Source organism: Pararge aegeria, chromosome 14 (genome assembly GCF_905163445.1).
Source record: "Pararge aegeria chromosome 14, ilParAegt1.1, whole genome shotgun sequence".
Taxonomy (NCBI): domain Eukaryota; kingdom Metazoa; phylum Arthropoda; class Insecta; order Lepidoptera; family Nymphalidae; genus Pararge; species Pararge aegeria.
In genome coordinates, this window is record NC_053193.1 from 16,894,655 (window position 1) to 16,922,162 (window position 27,508).

Here is a 27,508-nt window from a genome sequence, read left to right on the forward strand (position 1 = left end):
ACGAGAATGAGTACTTGGCTTGGGTTTTTTTATTGGGCTCCCCAGTACACCTTTTTCATTACAATTTTCCTCCGTTCTCTCAGGTGTCCGCACTAGCGAAGTGGGGCCAATAGTTAATTCACATAACATGTTGTTATTTAGTCCGCTAAAACCATCCCTATAGATATAACTATAGGGATGATTTCAGCGGACTCCACGGGCTCGGTGGTAAGCTCGTGAGCTAAATCAAAATACTTACGTTTTTTCTCGGTCTCAGCTCTCACGAGGTTCTCGTCATACGGAATCGTCATGTTTATTATTATAATTAATTTCTATCATTTATTATTTTTCTTTTTTTTTTAAATTATTAACAATGCTTAAGAATAAATTAAAAAACACTATTAAAAATTTATAAAAAAAAAAAACTTCCACCCTCCGCTTGCGGGGCTTTTGAATGCCCAAGCAACCGGTGGTCAGGGCTCCAGAGTGAGAAACCTCCTCACAATACGCGCCGTTTCAAGGACTACTGCCTACTGTATCCGACCCTTGATCCAACAACCAAGCGAAAGCTTCTTGAGATGTCGGTCGAAACTTTTCGCGAGAAGACCATTGACTGAAACGACGATCGGAACAACAACGGTCGACAATAATTAATATTATTATGGCTTTTATCCCACCTTATGTGTTTATTTTGTATCATATACATTATAGTTATATATATTACTAGCTGCGCTCCAGCGCCATCTGTCGGGCTGATTTGTGAATCTAAACCATCCAGGGTGCCACCCCAAACACATACCGTAAAATTCATTCAAATCGGTCCATCCGTCTAGGAGGAGTTCAGTGACATACACACGCACACAAGAAATATATATAAAGACTAGTTGGCCACATTTAGGGGGATGAAAAATAGTTGTTGTCCGATTCTCAGACATACCGAATATGCACCCAAAATATCATGAGAATCGGTCAAGCTGTTTCGGAGGAGTTTAACTACAAACACCGCGACACGATAATTTTATATATTAGATTATTATTTACATAACATGCTGCATTTTCTTATAAAGATAAATTTTCCCTGTAATGACAGAAACGTAAGATTGGGAATAAATAAATAAATAAATGTGTTATGTGGTAATTTTAGGAGTGGTACAGCTTTTTATGAAACAGCACGTCTAGAAAAGTACTTCCTCCATGCATTGCAGTGTTCCGGTCTGAAAGATGCCCTTCAGACCGAAACGACGGTCGCCGGTGTAATTACGGGCACATGGGTCTTAACACCTACGCCTAAGGTTAACGGAAAAAAGGGCACCAAACAGTAGGATGTGTTCCTTGCATGCCCTGCGAAGTGTTATATATTATGTCCTTTTTATAGAAAATGTTGTTTCACTCATTTTTTTTTCTAAAAGAAAGAAATACTAGATGGTTGGGTTTTGGTATATTATTAACGCTTTATGAAGGACCTGTGTGACGTCAACCTAGCTCGGAAATAGTTTGTTAGTTCATAATCAGACTTTAATCGCAAAGCACAGAATTTAGAACATACAAAACCCGTGTACACGACTAATATTGAAGCATCAAAAACCACTTCACTTTAGACGTCTTTTTCGAACAAACTAATCACTTCATACCATTTAGGAGTTGACAGTAATTATTTACCTCTATTACTCTAAACTCTTACCATAAAATGGTAAAAAGTTTGCGAGCTCCCAACATTCCGCAGGTGTAAAGTGAGACGTGCGCGGGCTTTTTTACTGTTTTTGGACAAAATGCACTCTGCACACAATAATGGCTGATGACGCGAAGTCAGTCATTCTTTCGGTACATCCTCACGCATAACATGTTTGCAAATAAACATAGATAGGTTCTTGACCTGTCTTCTGTGTTCAAAGTTCAAACCAACGGAGAAGAAGCCGGCAAAAACTTCGCAGTGTGATCGTTTCACAATTAGATATGGGCACATATCTAATTGTGAAACGATCACAGTTCATCATTCTTCTATATTCTAAGAAGTTCTCAAACCCGTCTTGATTCCTAATGAGCATTCTGTTTTTAAAATATACTTTATGTTTCGTAGATAATTCTTCGTATGAATTGTACGAGGTATACAATTTTGGAAAGACGCATAACGGAACATTTGTCATTGAAAGAATAGGTGATTGGAATATCGATAAAGGTAACTTCATTTTACAAGCTCCTATTTAACTTGTATGTTAGTTTTGTAGTCAAACATTGCAAGTAAATTTAAAAACAGTTATGCAGATGATTTGAATTATTGAAAATAAATTTTGCATAGACTTTCATTTTTTATGATCTTGCATGGTAGTTTAGTTAGGTACATTATAAATCCAGGATGGCGGACTAGTTATTTTTATGCTCTGACATTATTGATATCAATTAAATTATTTTACTAAACAACATTATAGAAGTTTCTTAATTTGATCATTATTTTAAATAGATAAATGTGTCAGCAGTGCAGTGTGTAGCAGAAATAACCCTAATAATGATTATTATAAGTCCAATATGGTGGACTTCAAAAGATGGCGGACTTATTATGATCCGCCATTATTGATATCAATTAAATTATTTTACTAAACAACAATATAGAAGTTTCTCAATTTGTGTCCTTAGCAGAAATAACCCTAATAATGATGATTCGTGTTATTTCTGCACCCGGGAACTGAACCCATGATTTCTGCAGTCGAACATACTTAGTAGGTACTAAAATAACGTGGCCGTGAAACGTACGTACACAAAATAAGTTTTATTCATATCACAATACTATCATTTTAATAATAGATATATGTTGCACTACATATTCAGTTCATTTTGAATATCCTAAAAAATAATACAAATGTACTTTTTTTTTTATAAACTATGCTGTGACTTTATTTGTTTAGGCCTGAACATTTCAACGGCATTTAAATATTATAGGCGATGGGATTTCCGGCAGATGGCCTTCGAAATGGCAGTTGTAGTAAGTGAGACATATAAAATAATAGAGGTTCTGATAAGTAAAAGAGACGAATTGGACAACTGTAATGTCTTCACGGGGTGCGTTGCTAAATAAATAAATATTTTACTCTCCGTCTCTTAGTTGCTTGGTTCCTTAGTAACGGCGCAAAGGAAGGACAAACAGATAAACAAAGTTTCGCATTTATAACATTAGTAGATTAGACTGCCAATTGGCGCAGTGACCCTGCTTTCTGAGTCTGGGAGTAAAAAGATTGAAGAAATTTCAAACTGAACCATACTGATTCTCCTGCTTTTCGCGGTGTATAGGAAACTAAGCTTTATTTTCAAAGTATTTTTTTTAAATTATATTATGGAATTATTATAATTAATCGTAATATTTCATCAGCATTGACCCCTCTCAGGTAAAGACCTTCTCCATCACCTTCTCAACTGTACGAATAACATTTTCTGTACTCTAGATGACGCCGATCCCACCAGTGTTCGAGCCGCAGATGATTCTTGGAAGTATTACTGACCACAGGGTGTCAAAGATATCGCACACTGGTGCCACGGTCTTGCATGAGATCACTGGAATTCATAATTTTAGGTAATTTGGAATAACTAGTATAAAATTTCACTGTATTCGTTTTACACAGACAGACACTTACATACTTACACACAAAATACATACACACTTACACACACACTCGAAATCAAGATTAAAATGTTGCATGTATCCCTTTTTTGTATCTTATTTTATTTTAATTAATATTTTTGAATGTATTTAGATTTTTTGATAAATATCAAGTGAACAGTGGTAAATTTTAAGTTTTGGAGGTGGGCGTGATCACTGTTATGCAGTTTCATACTTTTACAGTGATCATCGTTTCATTCATAAGTGGTTAAGATATGTTATTGTTCACAAATAAATAAATAAAAATAAAATAATTTCATATTCCTAAAGCCAATAAGGCTCGTCCACGAAAAAATGAATTGTTCGTGGTCCCTTCTTGTAGCACTGTTGCACGAAGGATGTCACCTATACCGCGTTCAATGGCGTTATTCAACTTAGACAGCATTGCTCTATGGAATCCATACCATGATGTATGGACAGCTTTGTACCGCGAATCCTGAGGTATTCTTAGAATATTTAGTTACCTCTTTTTAAATATTCGCAGAGTACCACTAAAATACACTATATTCAAAATCAGTTACCGTCGATAATGTCAGCATCAAGTTGTCCAAAAATATAACTATCTAGGTCAAATTATAAAACTTGGTAGAAAGAACTTTGACAAGGAAGCTGACAGAAGAATTCAGTTGGGCTGGGCAGCGTTTGGAAAACTGCGGCAAGTCTTCAATTCGCCGATACCCCAACACCTAAAGACGAAAGTCTTTAACAAGTGTGTCCCGCCTGTAATGACATATGGAGTGAAGACGTGAACACTGACAGTCGATATTTCTTAAACATAGTTCAACGGGTACATTCCGTGATAATATTTTATTTGAAAAATGTTGATTAACCACGTAAATCTTAGTTTAAAATCTTTAATTAATGACTGTCGATGTCATCCACAAATCCAAAGTCACGCAACGCTTTTGAAGCGAGCTATGCTGGGAGTCTCTCTCGCAACGAGGAAATCCGTAGGAAAACCAAGGCGACCGTAATAGCTCAAAGGATAAGCAAGTTGAATTGGTAGTGGGGTCATATCTGTAGTAGGACCGATGGCCGTTGGGGCAGACGCGTTCTGGGGTGGAGACTGCAAATAGGCTGTTGATGATAGTGATTTTTTTCTTTGTAATATATAGACAATTGCTTGACTGCAATCACACCTGATGGTATGATGATGCAGCCTAATATGAAGCGCGCGTGCCTAGAAGATGCCTATACACTCTTGATTTGAAGGTACCCAGATTATAGGTATCGGGGAAGACTAAAGATGGGAGGGCATTCCAGGCCTTTGCGGTGCGGATATTGATGAAGATACTATATTAATATCATGTCTTGCATGATGATTAATGTCATCTTTCATTAATTTGTGGAAATGTAATTCCATCTAGTTAGTGTAAGTAGGTAGCCCTGCCGTAGGTACTAACAAGATGTTAAAAAAAAAAATGAATATCTTAAAAACTCGCATAATGCAGTTAATAATATAATAATAAATAATTAAAATCTTTATTCAAAGGTATAACACCAGTTATTAAAATACAACGATATAAATTTAATTTTTATAATTTTTATTAGTTTTTTTACCTACACTTGGAGGAATTATCAATTTTATAATGCAAATAAAAATTTTCGTAATCGACAGGATTTGAACCTGCGACTCTCTGGCAATCGCGGCCTGAGCGCTTTCTCCAATTAAGCTACGGCTCTCCTACCGTCGATGCCGAAATTAGTATATGCCTTTCACACCAGTCTTATAGCGACTGTAGCGTCATCTAGTAGGAAACGTTGCAGTTTCGATCTACTTTTTCATATTACAATGAGACACGTTTGAAACAAGAGATGACACATTGCTTTTTTATAATTAAGAGATAAATTTAGGTTTAAATTACAATAAAATAATACCTAATTACAAATAACAACCAAAATATTGCAAACGCCCGTCCTTCATAATAATTACTCTTTCTAATATCAAGCATAAGTAAGCAATAATATTCTTTCTAAAATGCGTGGTTTTCGAGACCTATGTTTCTTAAAACCTGTGTCTCTTTCAAACATCTGGGCAAGCGCGCAAAATCTTAGGTCAAACCTACTTTCCATCTGCTGAATTTATGCTGCACTGGTCTCCTCTCTCATAAGAGAGAGGAGACAAGCCAAATCAAATCATTTAAAACCTCTTTCAGATACAATTACACTGTAGTAGACCGATGGGTTGGCGACTACGTCAAGGAACATAAGGTAAGCAAAAAATGTATACTCTTCAACTGCAGGTCTTTTAGCAGGTATTCCACCAATATGAGCTACGATATATATATATAATATATATATATATAATATATATATCGTAGCTCGTATATATATATATATATATAATATATTATATATATATCGTATTGGTTGTCGTAAAATATGGTTATTTTGTCATCATCATCATCACATTAACACATAACCGGAGCACGGGTCTCCTACCACATTGAGAAGGGGTTAAGGCAGTAGTCCACCACGCTGGCCCAATGCGGGTTGGTGGACTTCACACCTTTGAGACCATTATGGATAACTCTCGGGTATGCAGGTTTCCTCGCGATGTTTTCCTTCACCGGTGAAGCAAGTGATATTTTAATTACGCACATAACTTAGAAAAGTTAGAGTTGCGTGCTGGGATTCTAACTGCGATATCACCGCTTCTTGTGTATATCTATATAATTTAAATGAGAGCAACAACAGAGCTAAAGCTTGATGTTGCATTCAAGACGTTCATTGTAAAGAGTTAGAATTACCTATCTACAGCGACCTATTTATGACACGATCCAAAATTGTGATTCTGGAGACAATGACATTTATTTTATAAAAAAGAGGTCCCATCTTAAGGACTTGGCACATTAGGTTACTAGCTCCATGCTTTAGTTTTAAGGTCATAGTAATTTATGTCCCTGTGATAGGCCTACATGAATGAAGAATTTTTCAATTTGAATTACTTTTGCTCCTAAAAATAAATCTCATTTGTAAATCTTGAATTTAAACTAAAAATACAAATAAGTCTTTAAAGGCAGATAAGAGAAAGAGACATCACATTTCGAAAAGCGTCCATTATATCGTGTTATCCCTACATGCAAACAAAACCGATTATAGAGACTCTGCAAACTGACAGACTAGACTTTCAAAAGTACTTATAATGTAGGTCTACTTTAAATAAATGGTTTCTAATTTTGCATGTTGAGCTTTTGCTTAAACACTTTAAAACCAATTTCAGGCAGCGACGAACGCACTGTATTTCCGAGAGCAGGACATAACACCAGTATTGCGTCTAATTCCTCATCACTTTGACAGATACGATGTCGCGGCTCCAGCGGTCTCCTTTATTGAGTAAGAGTAATCAATTCCCAAACTATTTGAGAACCTTTCTTGACCAAGAAAAGCAAAGTGTAAAAGGGGGACTTAATGTTACACTATACATTCACCCCCAATTCAAAAAAAATCGCACTATCATCCTATTTCAGAGCACTGGTCCACACCACAAAACCACCACCATTTGAGACGAAGAATCCTAATTTATTTCCTACATTAAATGAAATTTATCCAAACAGGAGGGGCAGACCATTTCCTCGATATAAACTTTGGGTACCAGGAAAAAGGTTGGCTGTCTTCTCAAACAATTCATTTTGTATGGCTATAACTTTGTATAATAAACTTCCGAACTGTAACAAAAATCCACCACTAGTAAAATTAAAGCGAGCAATTTTTGAAACTCAACAAAAAATAACTATAATAGTGAAAAAAATACTTTAGTGACATTAATATACCTATTTAGTTAACTTTTGTGACTGTGAAACAACATTAGTAATTGTATTATTTGCCTAATTAATTTTAAGTGACATTATTACCTATTTCTGATTATTTTAATTCTTTAAATCTTTAAAGCATAATCGTTTTTTTATTTAGTTTTTAAAACATTTGCATACTGTCTGTGACAGTCGAGTGTGAAAGGACTGTTTAATTAAATGTTTACTTGTTATACCCACATTCCGGTAAATAAATAAATATTATTATTTTTAAAATTTTAATTAGTTAAAATTTCTATAATATGTTCTTAATTCTGTTATTTTATTTCTTATGTATTGCCTTTTGTAGGACGCGTTTTTACTACCGCATCCCATCTCAGGGCGTGGGAAAGTTCGAGAACCAGTTCCTCCGTCCCTTATCACCTGCCACCTGGTGGTGTGTGATAGGGGTGTGCGGTCTATGCAGCTTTGTTTTGCTGCTGTCCGCTGTGGTAGAACAACGACCTATCAACGTGTACTACTGGTATTACTCCATCTTCTCCGTACTGGCTCTGATATGTCAGCAATGTAAGTCAAATTCAAAATTCATTTATTTCAAGTAGGCATAGTTTATAAGCAAGTTAGTTTATTAGTAAGTTTGTAGCGATTCTACCACCGGTTTGGAAGGCAGTTTCTACTGAGAAGAGCCGGCAAGAAACTCAGCAGATTGCTCTTTTCCAACATCATCTTATAGTTTAACAGTCTTTAGAATTTTTCTGTTTTATGAGAGATGAGAGCGGAGTGCTTTCAAGTAGCCTTGTCGTTAAGGATTTCATCAATCGTGCACTAACCACAATTGGTTAAATGTGTTTTAATATATTGTTTAAACTTAGGTAAAGGTAGATCTAATATTACCTTCGGTATCATGTTATAAAAGTATTTACCCATCCCCACAAAGGATTTCTGTACTTTTCTCAGACGATACGCAGATATCACTAATTTATGTCCGTTTCTAGTTTATATCTACTTTTGGTTTATAATTACTTATGTTTTGTTTAATAAAGATTATATTATTATATATAAATATATAATAAACTGCGATGCTACTGTAAGTATACCTATTTCTTTAAATTTTAAACAAAGGGATTCGCGTGATCTAAGTTTATTTATCGATAAGTAATATCTTCTTTGTCAAAAGCCTAACACGGGAAAAACCATTGCTTCAGACTAATTAAAAAAAAAATGTCGTCATCAATAGCCTGTAACAGTCCACTGCTGGGCTAAAGACATCTACCAACGGGAGGGTTTGTAGTATATGGTAGTATGTGCACAGAGGACGCTGCAACCCGTTTTTTGTAATATTCTCTTAATCGTCTCGTACGATAACCACGATAAGAGCAGGGGTGGTGCAACTGTGTAACACAATGTATTAATCATAAAAACCCTTTACCGTGAACTAAAGATTCCTATTCAAACGCTATAGTTAATTAATAAAGGGGGTAAATACGAATTCCCCTTGCACCCTCTGGTGGAAGAAGTTTCTTAAACAATGCTTTCGATTTCTAACCACCTTTCCCTGAAGATAAAAGTTAAAGATAAATGAAATATAGCAGAAGAAAAAACAAAGTTTACGTAGGGTACATATTATGGTCGTAAAACTCCATGGCCTTCATGGAACAAATATGTAACGCCCGATGAGAGAGGCATATTTGTTTACCGGATTCAGTCACGAAAGTAAACCTTTTTTCCTAGCTTAATTGGTTCGGATTACGTGTCATTTTGTTTTTGTTTCAGTTTTTGAAGAGTTTGAAGATTTACGACGAGTATCGGAAGGTACTTTAGCTTTCAATTTTTTTTGTTCATCTACATCTTAACGACTCATTACAGGCCCATTAAAGGGCACGGGTTGAGTGAGTGAGTTGAGTTGAAGTGAGAAGGGTTTGGGTCGTAGAATACAGTGCTCGTCTAATGCAGATAGGTGGGCTTCTCACGCCTTTAAGAACATTATGGAGAATTCTCAGGCATGCAAATTTCCTAGAAACCTTTTCCATAAACGATAAAACAAGTGATATTTTTTAAGCTTAGTAAAGTTTGAGATGCTTGCTGGAACTCGAACTTCACATAAAATAAAACCTCTAAACTACTTATTCTACCACTGCTAAAACCATTTTTTCTCTTTCTTCATTATCCAGCCAGGAAAATGACAATTCTAGTAACCGGTCTCTCTTGCCTACTGATCTACAACTACTATACCAGCAGCGTCGTGAGCTGGCTGCTGAACGGTCCTCCACCTTCCATCAACTCTCTGTGGGAACTGATAGACAGTCCTCTTCAGCCGATATTCGAAGACGTTGGATACACTTACTCTTGGTTACAGGTATACCTTTCGTCACCATCATACACATGCCGTAGTGACAGGGCACGGGCAGTGGCGTGCATAGAGGGTATGCACAGGGTATGCAGATGAAATAAAATGAAGATAATCTGCAGTAAAAGTTTATAAAAATTCCTAATAAGTATTTTTAACTCGTACTAGACATTTTCTTCATTTTATATCATCAGCATACCCTGTGCATACCCTCTATGCACGCCACTGGGCACGGGTCTTCTCACACAATGACAAATGGTTAAGGCCGCAGTCCACCACGCTGGTCCAGTGCGGATTGGTGGATTCCACACACCTTTGAGAAGATGCAGGTTTCCTCACGATGTTTTCCTTAACCGTTGAAGCAAGTAATATTTTGAACTGCTTCGAAAGAAAATTACTAAGAAAAGTTGTAGGTGCTGGGAATTCGGCCCCCCGAAAGAAAAGTGGAAGCCCTACTCACTGGTGTATCACTGCGCCAATCGCCGTCAATATTCTGAAACGTGACCCTTACTTTGTAGTGAGCCGGAAAGGTATTGATAATAATGATTATGTTTGAAAATACATCCCTATCCCTATCCCTACTAATATTATAAATGTCAATGTAAGTTTGTTTGTTACACTTTCACGTAAAAACTACATAACCGATCCTCATTAAACTTTGTACACATATTCTAGGAAGTGTTAGAAGTAATGTAGAATACTTTTTATGCCCACATTAAGCTCGGTTCCTTTGGGTGATGGGATGAAAGTGCTGACGATTTTACACCATAACTCCGACAGATTTGTACTATAGAGGTTATAATATGTGTTTCATTTTGCCCAAACTGTGGTTGGAGATAGAGGACAGACCTCCTCAGCGGACAGCAGCATTCCCCTCATTTAAGGCTTAGCGATACTGAATACTTGAATTTTTTTTAGAACTGCAACTGAATTTAATGCCACACGAAAAAACAAAATCAAACGCAGACGAAGTCGCGGGCAACAGCTAGTATACAATAAAAGACAGTAATGTATTTTTACAGTTACCAGATTATTACTACAACAGAAAAAAGGCAACAGCAGAAGACGCGTTGAAAAGGAAAATGAATAATTTGCTGAAGAAAGGAAAAACCGTAATTGCGTCTATGAACGAGGGCATTGAGTTGGTTAGACAGGGAGGTAATTAAATTCCATGTCTGAAGATACCGGGCTATTAATAAAATACTATTGTATGTTTCCCACTACTGTGGAATCATCATCATCATATCAACCCATTATCGGCCCACTACGGGGCCCGGGTCTCCTCCCACAATGAGAAGGGGTCAACGCCGTAGTTCACCACACTGGCGCAGTGCGTATTGGTGGACTCCACACACCTTTGAGAACATAATGTTAAACTCTTAGGCGTGCTGGTTTCTTCACGATCTTTTCTTTCACCGTTGAAGCAAGTGATATTTTAATTGCTTAAAACACACATAACTTAGAAAAGTTAGAGGTGCTGGGATTCGAACTCGCCCCATCCAAAGTGAACGTAGAGAACGTAGCCTTACCTACTGGGCTATCACCGCTACGGTGAAATAGCAGCTACTAAATATATCTTGTGAACTGTTTGTTTTCCTAAATAAAACATAAGTCTTATATGCATATTATTTCTTGGTGTATTTTTGTACCAAATTTCAGCAAGATCGGAGCAGTGGATGTGGAACACTAGTAGTTAGCACACTGTTAGGGATCTGTTAGTAGTATTAAACCTATTTTATACCCCTGAGACCTTTACCTAACGCGAATTCACTGGACAAGTCCTGGCCGAATCCACTAGGCAAAAATAATAGAACTTAAGTTTGTTTTAATAATTCAAAATTTATTCATTTAAAGTAAGATTTGTTTGTAAGCCCTTTGAAACATCTAGTCAGTCTGTTTGTAGTAAATTATAAGTAACTCTTACTTAAATTTAACTATTATCGAATAAATGTAATTATAACATTACTTAAACTATACTGTATTCATCCTTGTATTTTTTTTTTCTTGGGGAACGGGCCTGTCGGCTTGAGACACAGGTTTTACCTGGTTCAATCATCAGTTCCCGCATTATAACTGTGTAACAAAATAGCCCATTATATTGTACTTATATAAGTAATGTGAAAAAATAAATAAATCATTCATTCATTCACTCAGTAAATCTACCACCGGTTGGAAAGGTAGATTCTACCGAGATATGGCAAGAAACTCAAATGCTCTTTTTCAACATCGTTATACAGTTTTAAAAAACTTTCCAATGTTAGTATCTCGTGAGAGATGAGAGCGGAATCGTTCGTTAAGGAATTAATCAGTCATGTATTAATCACAATTAATTAACAGTGTTTTAATACATTAAGGGTAGTTCTAATATTAACTTTGGTATCGTGCTATGAAAGCTATGTTAGTTAGCTATGTTTTGTAAAACTATTCTACTGCAGGGTATGCATACCACGCAGACACGAATGCGGCGAACGAAAGAATATCTCGAACGTTCGACCAGAGGGAGCTGTGTGATCTGGATTCCTTGCATTCCATGGAGCGTGTTTCGCTTTACTCTTGCTTGCAGAAGAACAGCCCGTACAAAGAATTTTTTTGTTGGAGGTATAAAAATTGAATTTTATAACGTATTCCGTTGCTCTTTCTTTTTTATTTTGTCCGTATAACTGCCTTCTTAAAAAGCCTGGCAAAATTAATGCTACTCACGCCATATTTTGATTATTGCATCCTAAAACTGTATTCAAGATTCAAACTTTTTATGTGCTAAATTTTGCCGAAATCGATTGAACTGATAAACTGTGCTTGAGTAATATGCTTTTACGGGATAAAATCGATCTCAGGGATGTGAGATCTCACTGTGGCAAATTCATTGCAGTTGCAAATGAAAACAACAATGAAACATTATGAAAATGAAGCTTAATTTGCTATACTCCGCGAAAATCTGTTTGGTGTGGAGTATAAGGATTAAATTACACAATACAGATTCTCCTGCTTTTCGCGGAATATAGAAAAATTAAGCTTAATTTTTTATAACATATAGAAATCCCACAAAGTAACGCCTGCTTCTATCCAACAATGAAATAAAACTTTCGTATTTATAATATTAGTATGAACTTGTGTTATGGGTAATAAGATGACTGATGAATATTTTTATTAATAATAAACATAAATACTTATAATATACAGATAAACACCCAGTCACTGAAAAACATTTATGTTCACCACACAAACATTTTCCATGCGGAAAGCGAACCCTTGGCCTTGGACTAAGAAAACAGGGTCGCTGCCCAACGCGCCAGTCGGCCGTCATTGCCATTTAAACTCGCTGATGCTTTAGTTCTCCTGCATATATATCTCTTCCTTCAGGGAAACTCCTAAGTTTAATAATTGCTATTATAGTATATTTAAATGTATATCGGTATTTTTGTAGTTATTATCTAAATGTAAATGTATTATTTACTATATATGTTATATCCACTTTCCACTTTTTTATTGGCTTCGCACGCTCAGGTTGCACTATTTTCCTTGTGTTTTTCCTATTATATTGTGTTGCAATAAAGTTTTTCTATTCTATTCTTTTATATACTTTTGCAGTTTAGCTCGTCTTCAAGAGAGAGGTGTTCTAAGCTGGGTGCATGAGCGAACCTGGTCGCGTGAGGTGAAGTGTGAAGGCAGTTCTCCGAGAGCCTTGGCTTTGGGCGGAGCTGCTCCAGCTTTCATTGTCTTGGCTGCTGGATTTATCCTGGGAACAGTTATTATGGTGCTTGAAAGGTATGCCTTTTCTTTATAGTAACAGCTGACAGACAAAGCAGATGGCTCACCTGATAAACAGCAACACTTCGTGGGCATGTCGCCTGGTCTCCATCAACGTGAGAAGTGGCTGTTAAGCCTCATGTCCCTGGAATCGTACCCAAAACCACGCTCCACAGCACTGCTTGACTGCTTGGCGGCAGAAATAAGTAACAAGTTGGCAAGTTGACGTAGAAAGTTCTACTTCTTTTAGAACTTAAGATTAACTTAAGACGTTCCTGCAAATATTTTTTTTAAGAGATTCGCTAATCATCATCATCATCATCATCATCATCATCATGTCAACCAATCGACGTCCACTGCTGGACATAGGTCTTTTGTAGGGAGTTCCACAATACACGGTCCTGGGCCGCTTGCCTCCAGCGGCTCCCAGCGACTCGCCTGATGTCATCTGTCCACCTCGTTGGGGGCCGACCTACGCTGCGTTAACCGGTGCGGGGTCACCATTCCAGCACCTTAAGACCCCAACGTCCATCGGTTCTCCGAGCTATGTACCCTGCCCATTGCCACTTCAGCTTCGCGACTCGCTGAGCTATGTCGGTAACCCTAGTTCTTCTACGGATCTCCTCATTTCTGATTTGATCATCTAGAGATAATCAAATCAGAAATGAGGCTTCTTCTTCATCTTAGCTCTCTCCATCGCCCGCTGAGTGACTCTGAGCCTTCTTATGAGACCCATAGATAGATAGATTGGCTAATAGATTGTTGTCATTAACGTTATTTTTATATTCACTTTATAGGATATGGTGGAAGTACAGCGCCAAAAATAGAAAACCTGTACCAAAAAGTGACAGCGAAGAATGGTGGAGCACTTAGTCTAACTTACGCACTTACCTGTCTGTACTAATTCACACTTTGTTTGGTATTAGTTTTAGTTTTTAGAAATAGTGTGAAGCGTGTTAAATTTTGTAATTTTAGAAAATTACATAGTTCCAATTACAAAATTAGTTTAATACTACCTGTAAAATTAGTTTAATTCTACCACAGAACAGCGAGACACCGTGAGCGGTGGCATCCTTATGTGGTTGATATTCCATCAACACGCACGAAACTTTTTTTATCCACGTTTCTGATACGTGCCGCTAAGATGTGGACCAACCATTCATCTTTGGAAGTTGTATGGTAAATATTAGTGAGCACGTCGTTAGCGCGAACTTTGTGGCGCCATCTAGTTTGGTAATAAAACGACCGCTTCATTTCTTTGCGTCCTTATCATTAAACCTAATCATCAGCTACCTAATAACCTAGCAGTAGAATGAGTGGCAGTTTTTTAATAACCAAAGTGCCATGTATGAAATTTTCTAGCTACGTTAACGATTCGATCGCGTGAAAGTCAACTACGTTTTATATGGAATCGAAAAAGCGCCATCTAGTTACAGTTGTGGTAAGTTGATTGCGACTACAAAGAATTGTAGTTAAAGCCCCCTGGAAACCGCTATTGCTAAGCAGTAGTATACTCTTGCCATTTGATACCATCGCTTTTTTTATAGAAATCGTCACAATCACTCGCAGTCCACAGTTGGGCCCAGGCTTCTTCGCTCATAGATTGTAGAGCATAGACCCAACCCGCTGCTCCTATGCGGGTTGGAGGGCTTTACACCTATTGTCACAAATTAGTAATAATAACTGTGACCGACGGCTTAACATGCTATCCTAGGCACCGGAGTTGACACCGCGAATTTCCTAACTTTCGGCTGGCACTGAATTTTTTTAAAGATAAAAACACAGTAATTTTTCATTTTTGGCCCGACCTCAGATTCGTAGCCAGGACCTCTTAATTCTTAGTTAACGTTTAACAAAAAAATAACTAACCAGACCAGGCAGTCAGTGCAGTTTTATTCAAATACAATACAATAATTCAGATTGATAGGTATTGTTTTAGACATCAACAAACAGATAAAATAAACACTCGAAATCGAATTTTATATATTAGTGTGAATTTTGGAAATAAATGTTAAAAGTTTTATTTTGATTGCATAGCGTGCGGATGGCGCCGTGCCAGAGATTGATGAATATGCAGATCAAACAATACCGCAGTGGCGTATTTATGATGTTTACTTTTTAATTGTTTATTCTATTCAATTATACAAGGCTTGTTTGAGAGGGGCTAGATATCGGTTATGTATTCTATATGAATTGCTGTTCGTTAAACTCCAAAAAAGTCGAGAACGGCTGGATCGATTTGGCGAACACGACAGTAATATGTAAACTAATTAAAATACTATTTTTTTATAGCTCAGTGGGTAGGACTTCGATTTCACTTTCGGTGGGCCAAGTTCGAATCCCAGCACGCAGCTCTATCTTTTCTAAGTTATGTGCGTTTTAAGCAATTCAAATATCACTTGCTTCAACGGTTAAGGAAAGGATCGTGAGAAAATCATGCATGCCTGCGAGCTCTTCATAATGTTCTCAAAGTTGTGTGGAGTCCACCAATCCGCACCGAGCCAGCGTGGTGGACTACGGCCTAAAACCTTGTTATTGTACAACGGCGCAATGTAGATTTTTTTTTCAGTTGTCTTTGTTTTACTTTTGTTCCTCTGTGTTCTTTAAATAATTATTATATTTTGTATGTTGCTTCAAGAATTATTGTGGTCAATAAAACTTATTATTTGCCTTTTTGTTTTTCAATAACAAAATTCAATTTCCAGAGACATTTTTCAGCTACTCGGAAGATATTATAGCGCACAAGTGTGTGCGCAAACACAGGTGTATACACAACACACACACACACACACACACACACACACACACACACACACACACACACACATATACGAATACGAACTATGCGTATCATACTGCGCCTGTATCCGACACGACCAGAAAGAAATCAGGCGTTGGATCGACAGCTTAACTGTCTTTCCGAGACTCGGGGATAAATCACCGCAAAATTCCAAACTCCGGGCTGGTGCTAAGAATATCTTAATAGAAAACTCAACACTTTTGATTGACCCCACCCATGAATCGAACCCAGGACCTCGTGGTCTGCAGTCGAACATGCTTACCACTAGACCAACGAGGTAGTTGATCTTATTACTAATACATATTATTATTCTTTTACTGTTGATTTTCTTGTTAAAAATAATAAAATATTAATTACCATCCCTATCCCTATCCCTATCCCTACTTCCCTACTAATATTATAAATGTCAATGCAAGTTTGTTTGTTACGCTTTCACGCAAAAACTACTAAACCGATCCTCATGAAACGTTAGAAGTAATATAGATTACTTGTTATCCCGACATTAAGCTCGGTTCCTTTGGGAGAGGGGATGAGTGTTTGACGATTTTACACCATAACTCCGACAAATTATAACCGATTTAAATAATTATTTTTGTACTATGGAGGTTATAATATGTGTTTAATTTTGCCCAAACTGTGGTTGGAGATAGAGGACAGAACTCCTCAGCGGACAGCAGCAAACTCCTCATTTAAGGCTTAGCGATACTGAATACTTTAAAGTTTTTAAGTCAACAACTAAATTAAATGCCACATCAAAAGAAAAAACAAACGCAGACCAAGTCGCGGGCAACAGCTAGTAAAAAGATAAATTATTATTATTAGTAAGTATTTCTCCATTACCTACCTACATATTTCATTTGGACAGCATAAAATGGTAATTAGTTTTAAACAAGTATGAGTTCTTGTACAATGAAGTATATTCATACCAGATGAAGCGGCGTTGCCGTGTTGTTAATAACAAGATAGAATCGGGCATAAGTTGCTGGTTTACCAGACTTTGGGCTAAGATGTTGGGATATGTATAGAGGCGTTACTGACGTAGCTTAATAAGCAACTAAAAAAACTAATGGATCAATAACTACAATAGCAAATAAATCAGAGTGCTATTCAATTTGGCTTATTGGAAGTAAGGTTTAAAGGAGCACAAAGGAATAATTAACATTTTACTTTGTTTTATTTTTATAGTGTGTATTGAAGGTAGTATTTTTTCTCACCTAGGAATTGGTGCGAATCCCTTGTGCAGTGGTTTTATTATCGGGAGTTACCGGGTCCATCACCAGGTGTAAAATTTTAAATTTAATAACTTCTGAATTTGGTCTGGTTTGGTCTGTCTACAGGTTTCGGACGTAACTATTTAAATACTATTCTATTAATAAAGACTTACCGCCAATCTTTTTGTTTTCCAATACGTTCCAGAGTAAAAAACGATTAGGGATGTGGATTTAATATAACTGTCATACTTAATAGGACGTGTTTCTTGCATGCCCTGCAAAGTGATGTTCTGTTTATAGTTAGTTTTATACGTACCAAAAGTGGGAAATCTTTATAATAAACTACCATCTGATATAAAGGATGCCGAATGTATGTTCTTTTTGAAGAAAAAAATTAAATTCCACTAGACATATAACATGTCACTATAAATCGTTTCCAGGAATCGATGATATTTGTTTTGGAGGTGCTGGAATGGTGCACACACGGGCTATAGGAGGGCCACACCCAGAGCCTGGTTTGTTGGGCCGGTATAGTTTAGGATTTAAGTTGTCTAACATAGGATAGTGGTTTTTTATTGTTACTAACATTATATTTATTTATTTTAATATTTGTTTCGTGTTTAATTATTAGTATTTTATTATTTTTAATTATTTTTATTATTATTATTGTTAATTTAATTAGTGCTTCTTTTTATGTTATTTTTAAAAACTGTTAAGTGCACACTATATGGGCTATGCCTGAAATAAAATTTTATTATTATTATTATTATTTAGTCTTATGTTTTTGCTCGTTATTATTTGTGTAACTACCCGCTTATCTGAACATTTTCTTTTTAGCTGCATTTAGATATGCTAATAAATAATATTATAGTTTATAGATTTATATATATTACACCTTCTATTTTATTCATTCAAGGGCAATTGTATATTACTTTATAATAGAATGAAAAGGTTTGTTTGTTTGAAAACTTAAATGCACACACATTTTAATCAAAGTAACCACATATACAGAAGAAACTTATAAAAGAAAATGGGGCGTGCAAAGGCGGTTTTATCGCTGAAGCGAAGGAACGGGTTGGTGTAGCAATTTAAGTTTAAAATATATAATATTTAATATATATATAAAAGTGATTGTTTAGTGGACATTACCCCTTTCATCATCACAACAGCTGTCCTTAATGTGACTTGGTTAAGTAGTTGTTTGGTTATTAATCATCATCATCTTTGACGACCAAGTGGCGCATTGGGCAGTGACCCTGCTTTCTTTGCCAAAGGCTGTGGGTTCAATTTCCACAACTGAAAAAAAAATTCTGTGATGCACATGAACATGAATGACGTTTTTTAGCGCCTGGGTGTTTATCTGTGTATTGTAAGTATTTATGTATGTTATTGATAAAAGTTATTCGTCAGTTATCTTAGTACCCATAACATAAGCTACGCTTACTTGGGGGATAGATGGTGATGTAGGAATGAATGAATGAATACACTTTTATCGCACACCATATAAAAATAGAGAAGCAATTTTAAATATAAAGATTAATATTTTTAACAGTCAAATAATTAACCACTATTCCACTTAACCATAGGGATTATATATTAAATGTAAATATTATTTTTTAAGAGTTTAGTTTTTGTTTTAACTTTAATTTTATTTTTAATTTTTGTTTAATTTAATTCTAAGTTGTGTACTCATACTTTGCGTTTTAGTTTAGAACAAAACCTGTTTTGTGTACCTAATAACTATAAATTACACGATGAGTACAATTTGGCGTCCTTATCGGTAGATACATGTGTGGTATTGTTTCATATATTTATTTTATTTATTATTTATCACCATATCAATACTCAGACAAGAGACATAGATGCCGGATGCAGTCCACAGTCAGCAGTCCACAGTCCACACCTTGGCGAAAGAATTTGAAGGCATACACTAGAATAATCTGGCAAAAAAATCCCAGAGTTACTACGCAGTAATCCGTCTATTTATACAACATCATCGAGTTTGAGTAATTAGTTTTAGGAAAGTTTTCCCCTCACTGGGCGTTGTATGCAGTTTAGAGGAGAGTAATTAACTCTACATACTGTTTGAACCGCAATTTGGGGTAAATAATTGTGAACTTAACGAATGAATTGCATGGCACATAATGAAGTTTGCAATGTTATCTAAACATATAAATAAATAAGCCAATATTTATCTGTACATATAAATTAAAATAATAATATGAAGCGGTGATAGCCCAGTGGGTAGGAGCTCTGCTTCACTTTCGGGGGCCTGAGTTCGAATCCCAGCATGCACCTCCAACTTTCCTATTATATTATACTAGCTGTTGCCCGCGACTTCGTCTGCGTTTGATTTTGTTTTTCGATGTGGCATTCGATTTAGTTGTAATTCTAAAAATAATTAAAGTATATCGCTAAGCCTTAAATGAGGAGTTCTGGCCTCTATCTCCAACCACGTTCAGATGTACACAGAGTTTGGGGAAAATTAAACACATATTATAACCTCTGTAGTACAAAAATAATTATTTAAATCAGTTATAATTTGTCGGAGTTATTGTGTAAAATCTTCAAACACTTTCACCCCCTTCTTCAGTAAGTAACCGAGCTTAATTTCGGGATAAAAAGTATCCTATATTACTTCTAGCACTTCCAAGAATATGTGTACAAAGTTTCATGAGGATCTAAAGATTAAGTATATTTTACGTGAAAGCGTAACAAACGAACTTACATTGACATTTATAATATTAGTAGACATTCAAATATCACTTGCTTCATCGGTGAAGGATAACGTCTTGAGGAAACCTGCATGCCTGAGAGTTCTACATTATGTTCTCAAAGGTGTGTGGAGTCCACCAAACCGCACTGGGCCGGCGTGGTGGACTATGGCCTACCCCTTCTTATTATGGGAGGAGGTGCCTCGTGTAGTGGGCCGGTAATGGGTCGATACGATGATGATGTTACATGTGATTCAGTTTGTGGTGCTTTGAATAAATAAATTATTAATTACGGCCGACTGGCGCAGCGGGCAGCTACCCTACTTTCTGAGTCCAAGACCGTGGGTTCGATTCCCACTACTGGAAAATGTTCGGTGATGAGCATGAATGTTTTTCAGTGTCTGGGTGTTTATATGTATATTATAAGTATTTATGTATATTATACAAAAAAAATATTCATCAGTCATCTTAGTACCCATAACACAAGCTACGCTTACTTTGGGGCTAGATGGCAATGTGTGTATTGTCGTAGTATATTTATTTATTTATAATTAATCAAATATTACGCGTGGCATGGGTAGTACTTGCCCGGACGAACTCTGTATTGTGAAGCTCTGTTCGCCTATGAGAGGCCTATGTCTATCCGTAAACACTAAAATACTGAATATATTTATAAATACTTAGAAGGAAAAGCACAAGTGTCTATTCACCGTTTATCACACACTCGGGTGAAAGATTAGGTTTGTTATCTTGAGTACAAGTTTATTTACTCAGCTTTAAGCTACGCATTCATTGTGAAAGTGTTTAGACCATATTATTAACTACAGCTTGAGACTCGCATGTTGGACTTTTCTTTAGTTTAAATTGGTTCATTCACCTTAGCGTATTAATGTCCTACTGGGCACAGAACCCTCATAAAAGAACATTTTATATGCTTAAAAACGCTGTACTTCACCCTACCACCCAAGAAGCTGCTCGAACGTAGGTTGGTGGGCTTTAGCGATTACTGGGTAAATAATTGGGAATCACGGTTTAACGTTATCTCTGAGACATAGGGCTGGAAACTTTTAAATAGAAAGATCCAGTAAACAACAACTACTGACCCGATGCGGGAATAGAACCCAAGACTTCGGGATCTGTAGTAGTAAAACAACAAGTAGTAAAACAAAGCACCATACATCCCGTACAGGTTTAATCCTTGTTTTCGTTTTTAGCACTTTTGCGAGTAACTTACCACTTGCACTTGCCTAGTGGATACGCGCCGTTATTTGCTGATATCTTTCTGGCAACAACTCGACGGGCAGTAGAGTTTCCATAGAATATGTTGTAAAGAGATGTACATTTATGTAACGGAGTTAAAAATAATTGTTTTTTTAACATATTTATAATATGTTTAAAGTGGTTTTCTTGTTATTTCTATCACCTGCGTATGCGCAGCTCGATCTTGATAAAAACTGTAACTACACCGACTTGATAACTAACTATACCTTATCGACTGTAAGTACGTATAACTAACTAATATATCTCTCCGCTCTAAAGAAGCGGGAATCATAGAATAAAAATGTTAGAAATGGGTGCAAGTCTCTCTTGGAGAGAGCATAAGACCCTCGCTGTGCCAAAGTGACGACTAAACGTGCTCTCCTAACTATAGGTTTAAACCAAATTTGAGATAAATCAGTCAATATAATTTAATTTCTAAATTTTATCCATTCAATAGTGTTAGTAGGCAAGCTAATATATCCGCTTTAAATAATAGCACGACATTAATTATTCTGATGATGTTGAATCTAAAGCTTGCCTGGTACACTTTTACAATTATTTATTTTTTAAAACGTTTTATAACAGTTACCTATTGGATAGAAGCAGGCTTTAATTGGCAGAATTCTATGATATATTATGTAAATTAAGCTAAATTTGCTATACTCCGCATAGTAAAAGTAGGAAAATCGGTGTGGTGTAATTTATAAATTTTCTGTATCTGTATAAGATTGAAGAAATTATAAATTACACCAAACAGATTTTCCTATTTTATACTACCTACCTACCGCGGAGTATAGCAAATTAAGCTTAATTTTCATAATATACCAGTTACTTATAAAATTCTAAATTCATTTATATCAAGTTTGGAAGGCAAACTCTACCGAGAAAAAGCCGCCATGAACAAAGCAGTTGCTCTTTACCAAAATGCAAGCAAACATTTACAACCATTATACGGTCTTGTGAGAGATGAAGCGGTGTACGTTACTTTGAGGAAACCTATGATATATAATGAACATTGATCTAAATACATTGTTGCTATAACCCACGAAAAGCAGGAGAATCTGTACGGTGTTATTGCTCCACATCAAACAGATCTTCGGCCATTCATTCTCTAGTGTCGGAGCGGAAAGTGGGTAGAATATTGTGGAAGATCTGTTTAGATGTGTGGAGTATAAAGATTGAGGAAATTATAATAAAACCATACAGATTCTCCATTACCATTGTAAATATACTTCGACCTTCTGAATAATAATAATCTTATATAATTCTGCCAAGAAGAAGCCGGCAAGGAACTCAGCAGTTGCTCTTTTCCAACATCAACTTTTTCGGTTTTACATTTTAACATTCTACTCATTGTCTATCTTGTGAGAGATGAAAGCGGAATTAAATAAAAAATTTAAAATTCATACAAAAATTTCGGAAGGATTGACATACCTGATTGATTTACTCATGAAGCTACAGATGTTATACCACCGATACCGAAATTATAATTTGCTTTAGTACCAGTCTAATAAAGACACTTTTATAGATAGCAGGCACGTGGTATCAATTAGAGAGAATCCCAAACATCCTCGAAAACGGTGACTGTTCCACCACCACGTTCACCGCCATCTTGTCCAATGGTTTCACAGAAGCACTCGAATTCTCCAGCAGAGAGGTCGTTAATGGCACGCTGGTTTACAGGAACGCATATGTCACTTTCAATAGAACTTCTTTGGGCGTTTTAAACTTTACCTTCACGGGTGAGTTGATTTTTGGTCGAATACTAAGTCGCAATACCTCAGCGAGGAAATGAAGTCATCGGTCCAGTTTATTCTCAACTAGCTTCTGCCCGTGGCTTCGTCTGCGTGGGTCTTAAGCTTCGCTTGTTCACAATTTGTAATCCTACCATAGGAACTATGAGAGAGATCGGTATAGAAAGATAGAAAGTACATGTCTTTTTCCAAAGCATAGGCGACATGCATACCAAATTTTAAAGCTCACTCCCTGCGGCTTAGTTCGTCAACAATTCTCAATTTACCCTCGGGAACTACTTAAGGAATCGGGATAAAACGTAGCTTATGTCCTTTTCCATCTCAAAGTCAACATGCATGCCAAATTTCATTCAAATCCGTTCAGTTGTTTTTGCGTGATTGATTAACAAACATAGGATAGAAGCAGGCGTTACTTTGCGTAAATCCATATATATTATGAAAATAAAGTTAAATTTGCTATACTCCGCGAACAGCAGCAGAATCTGTATGGTGTAATTTATAATTACTTCAATCCGTATGCTCCACACAAAAGATCCTCGGCAATGTACCCTCTACGCACGTTTGGCTCCGAAACGGGAGAATCCTCAAAAATCTAAGGAAGATAGCGTTAAAAAATCAGATTTGGCCAAATGTTAGTTAACCAAACTACGTTATAGCTTGAAGAGGGCATATTTAAATTTGGTTTACTTTCTTTTGGTTGTGATAAATAAAGAAGTTAAAAAATCCACAAGAAAGTTGAAAAATCTTATTTTGAACGCAATTTAAAATTATCATCAGTGTCCACTGCTGAAGATCATGGCGTCTCCACGACAAAAAATTTAGTTCACGGAAGAAAATGTCTTACAAATACTAGACTTGGAAAGGAAACGGGTTATGTGGAATTCCAGCCAACTATACCCTATATATAGGGGGTTTACCCAGCTTCGTTTGTTGTGAACTTCTTCTTAAGATCGGGTCATCATACTATTCAGAACCTTGCACACTAAAACGCGACCTATAATGCGTCCGCACCGTCAACATTTCGTTTTCACTGTTTTTCAAAATGTTTGATGCTTAAATAAAATTAAACACAACCAAACAATCAGTAGTCCCTACTGGATATATAGAAAAAAACAATATATTTACATTGTGATAATTGAATATAGATTTTTTTAAATTTAATTTGGTCGCTCCCTTCTGGATTTACCTAAACCGCATACCTAGTATTTGCAGTAATAGGTATGTTAAAACTCTGGTTACAACTATATGTATAATATAGCACTGTATTGCAGAGAATGGGTAAGGTTCCAGAGGTACTCTTAACAATAAAAAAAATAAAGTTAGAATATTTTGGTCATGTGATGCGGAACACCAAAAAGTATGAACTTCTTCAGCTTATCGTACAATGTTAAGCAGGCAGAAGAAGGCCTTGCCGAAGAAGAATATCATGGCTTAAAAATCTACGACAATGGTTTGGAAAGAGCACCAAATCATTATTTAGAGCAGCGGTGTTCAAGGTAGAGATAGCCCTAATGATTGCCAACCTTCGTAATGAGACGGCACCCTAAGAAGAAGAAGACAACTATATGTATGTGTGTACAATAATGTGTATAGTTTGCAGTCAACTACGTTCACTAAGTTCAATGTAATAAACATTAGGTGGTATTGAATGCCATTGATTTTCCCCAGCATGCCTGAAAACACGTCAATTCGTAGGTAGGTGACGCCATATTAATTTAGGTGATGTTGAGAATGATAATGGGTTGATACGATGATGATGACAATGATAATGCTCTGGAATATTCTGAGGTGTGTTATAAGCACTTTTGAAACGTCAAATCAATCTGTTTGTTGTGACTCTACCACCAGTTCGGAAGGCAGATTCCACCTAGAATAGAGAAACTCAGCAGACAGCAGACTCTTTTTCAACATCATTTTAAATTTTTCAATCTTTTAAATTTTCTATCTTGTGAGAGATGACAGCGGGGCCTGCTTTCAAGCAGCATTGTCGTTAAATTTCCACTTAATCCAATGCGATTTCGTTTACCCATGTTTACCATTCTGTTACCAGTTTGACCTACGTCTTTTAACCTGCGGGATTAACTGACACTGGACCATTCTAGACTCAACCTTAAACTCTCGTGGAGTTAGCATGTGTAACGGTGACCTATCCAAGTCTGTAATATTGGAAGTTATCTTTGCAGATGGTACTTCTTACGATTATGTGATACGACCAGCTAAATACTACGAATACGAGAGCCTTGTGTTGTACAGTTGCCAAAATAATGGCAACGGAAGTTCAGGTGAGCTTTTTAAAACAAGTTAATAAGTGATAATATTTATTTATTTATTCGTTTTACATCTTGTTAGTACGGCAGGGCAACTTGCACTAACTAGATAGAACTACATAATGTATGGATAACTATAAGACAAATGAATCAAAGATGACGTTAAACATTATACAAGACATGATACTAGTATAGTGTTCTATAGTGATACTCTGCGAATAATGAAGTAAAGGTCATTCAATATTCTCAGAGTATCTCAACAGTTCACGGAACAATGCTGTCCACCCGTCATGGAATAGATACCATTGAGCATTGCTGTCCAAGAGCGCATAGAATAACGACAATATGCTACATTGATCACTATAATTCCTACAACAAAAATAAATATGAAAAATTGAGTTAAAATGATTAAAACGTAGGTATGTCATTATGGTCAAAGGGTCACCTTCTCAGCTCTGTGTTGCAGTATGGGAATACTGGAACACTGATAAGGCCCCGAGGTAACCTTAAGTGATATAAAACCTTTTGTGTTTTGTGTATGACTGGGAAGAACACGGCTTTCTTTAAGGTATTTTCCTTGCTGACGAGGGCATGGAAACGCTTTCAACTAGTACTCCGCAAGCGGCACTACGTGCTCAATTTCACCAGTCAACGCCAACTGACTCTAGATCAACGGTGGTGGAACTCGATAGTGGAAAACACTATTCTCATTATCCACAAGTCTCAGAAAGGCTCCGGCAGCGAAGTCCCATACCAAGACGGCCTTACACCTCTTGTCAACCGAAGTTCAATGCGTTTCTCTGTTACGTCATTTGTTCATTCCACAGAATTAAAAACATACAGAAACCGTGTATACTAACTATATACTAATATTGAAGCATCAAAAATCACTCCACTTTAGTAGCCATATAGCAGTATAAAGTATTTATTGTACCTCTGATGTTCAATAAGTTTACCATGAAATGGGAAAATGGAAAGTTTGTAAGTGTGATTACGCGGGTGTAAAGTGAGACGTGCGCGGGGTTTTCACTGTTTTTGGACACAATGCACTGGAAACAATAATGGTTGAATGAGGATTCTGTATTTTTTTAATTCTGTGGTTCTTACATTCTATAGGCTTATGATGGTGTCAATGATAATTGTTTTTCAGTATTGGCGTGGAAACTGGGCAAAAATCTGACACAATCGCCGGAAGCTAAGAACGCCACTGAAAAAATTATAGCAAGTATTAATGATTTAACTAATGCAACCTGGAGGACAACTTCGTTTTCTGATGCCGCTTGCAAAAACGATGCTGGAGAGCATCTTCATGCTGGAATGGCATTCTACAAACTCCTCGTAGCATTAGCTTTAGTTAAAGGATATTAATAATAATAATCATTTAATTAAAGATTTTAAACTAAAATGTTCGTGGTTAATCATCATTTTTAAATATAGTTCAACGGGTACATGCTCGTACCACTCGGGACGGGACTGAGTCCCGTCGCGACCACGATCCATGCAACTGGGTGAAATATCGACAAATCCAAAAATATTATCGTGGTATGTTATCGGTATCGTTGAACTATATAACAAAAAATAATCATTAATTCGGCTAAAAATATACTAATATAAAACATGTAACCGAATTATGAAATGATGTTGAAAAATGCATAAGTATATTTCATAAGAAATCACCCTGACAACATATTAATTGAAAAGAAGCATATTTATTTTTCACACATACAAACTAATTCAAATAATTCTAAGTGTTACTTATGACAACCCTATTGAAGATGAAAGACCGACACGCGCATAGTACCTACGCTACGCGACACATACCTAACAAAGTGTCAGGATTCACATGATTTTAATTATTCATGTGATTGCTGTGAGTGGTATACTAAAAACTATTAGGTTTTTGGTTTCACAGATAAGTTTCAGAGACAGTACATAATGTGGCAAGCTATTTCAAAAGTTGGCGCAACTAATCAAGTTTCTATTAAGGTATAATACCTTCTACTTTTTGCTTTAAAAAAAATAATAATT

The 27,508-nt window shown here is 36.3% G+C and overlaps 2 protein-coding genes across 2 annotated transcripts in view; both read left to right on the forward strand.

Moving 5' to 3' along the window:
* The window catches only part of LOC120629489 (ionotropic receptor 75a-like), a 35,085-nt gene extending 20,597 nt beyond the window's left edge, over window positions 1-14,488 (forward strand). The window contains exons 5-16 of the mRNA XM_039898430.1: window positions 2,057-2,155; window positions 2,880-2,956; window positions 3,414-3,541; window positions 5,785-5,839; window positions 6,852-6,964; window positions 7,730-7,947; window positions 9,154-9,192; window positions 9,552-9,736; window positions 10,750-10,885; window positions 12,163-12,325; window positions 13,316-13,492; window positions 14,272-14,488. Coding sequence (XP_039754364.1) covers window positions 2,057-2,155; window positions 2,880-2,956; window positions 3,414-3,541; window positions 5,785-5,839; window positions 6,852-6,964; window positions 7,730-7,947; window positions 9,154-9,192; window positions 9,552-9,736; window positions 10,750-10,885; window positions 12,163-12,325; window positions 13,316-13,492; window positions 14,272-14,347 — 1,466 coding nt within the window. The 3' untranslated portion in view covers window positions 14,348-14,488. The remainder of the gene's footprint in view (window positions 1-2,056; window positions 2,156-2,879; window positions 2,957-3,413; window positions 3,542-5,784; window positions 5,840-6,851; window positions 6,965-7,729; window positions 7,948-9,153; window positions 9,193-9,551; window positions 9,737-10,749; window positions 10,886-12,162; window positions 12,326-13,315; window positions 13,493-14,271) is intronic.
* A 7,033-nt stretch (window positions 14,489-21,521) lies between these two features.
* Window positions 21,522-27,017, forward strand: LOC120629158. Its single transcript, XM_039897979.1, has 4 exons — window positions 21,522-21,696; window positions 22,988-23,201; window positions 25,397-25,495; window positions 26,631-27,017. Exons 1-4 carry the CDS (start codon window positions 21,589-21,591, stop codon window positions 26,846-26,848), a joined length of 639 nt encoding a protein of 212 aa, XP_039753913.1. The 5' UTR covers window positions 21,522-21,588; the 3' UTR covers window positions 26,849-27,017.
* Window positions 27,018-27,508: the final 491 nt, after the last annotated feature.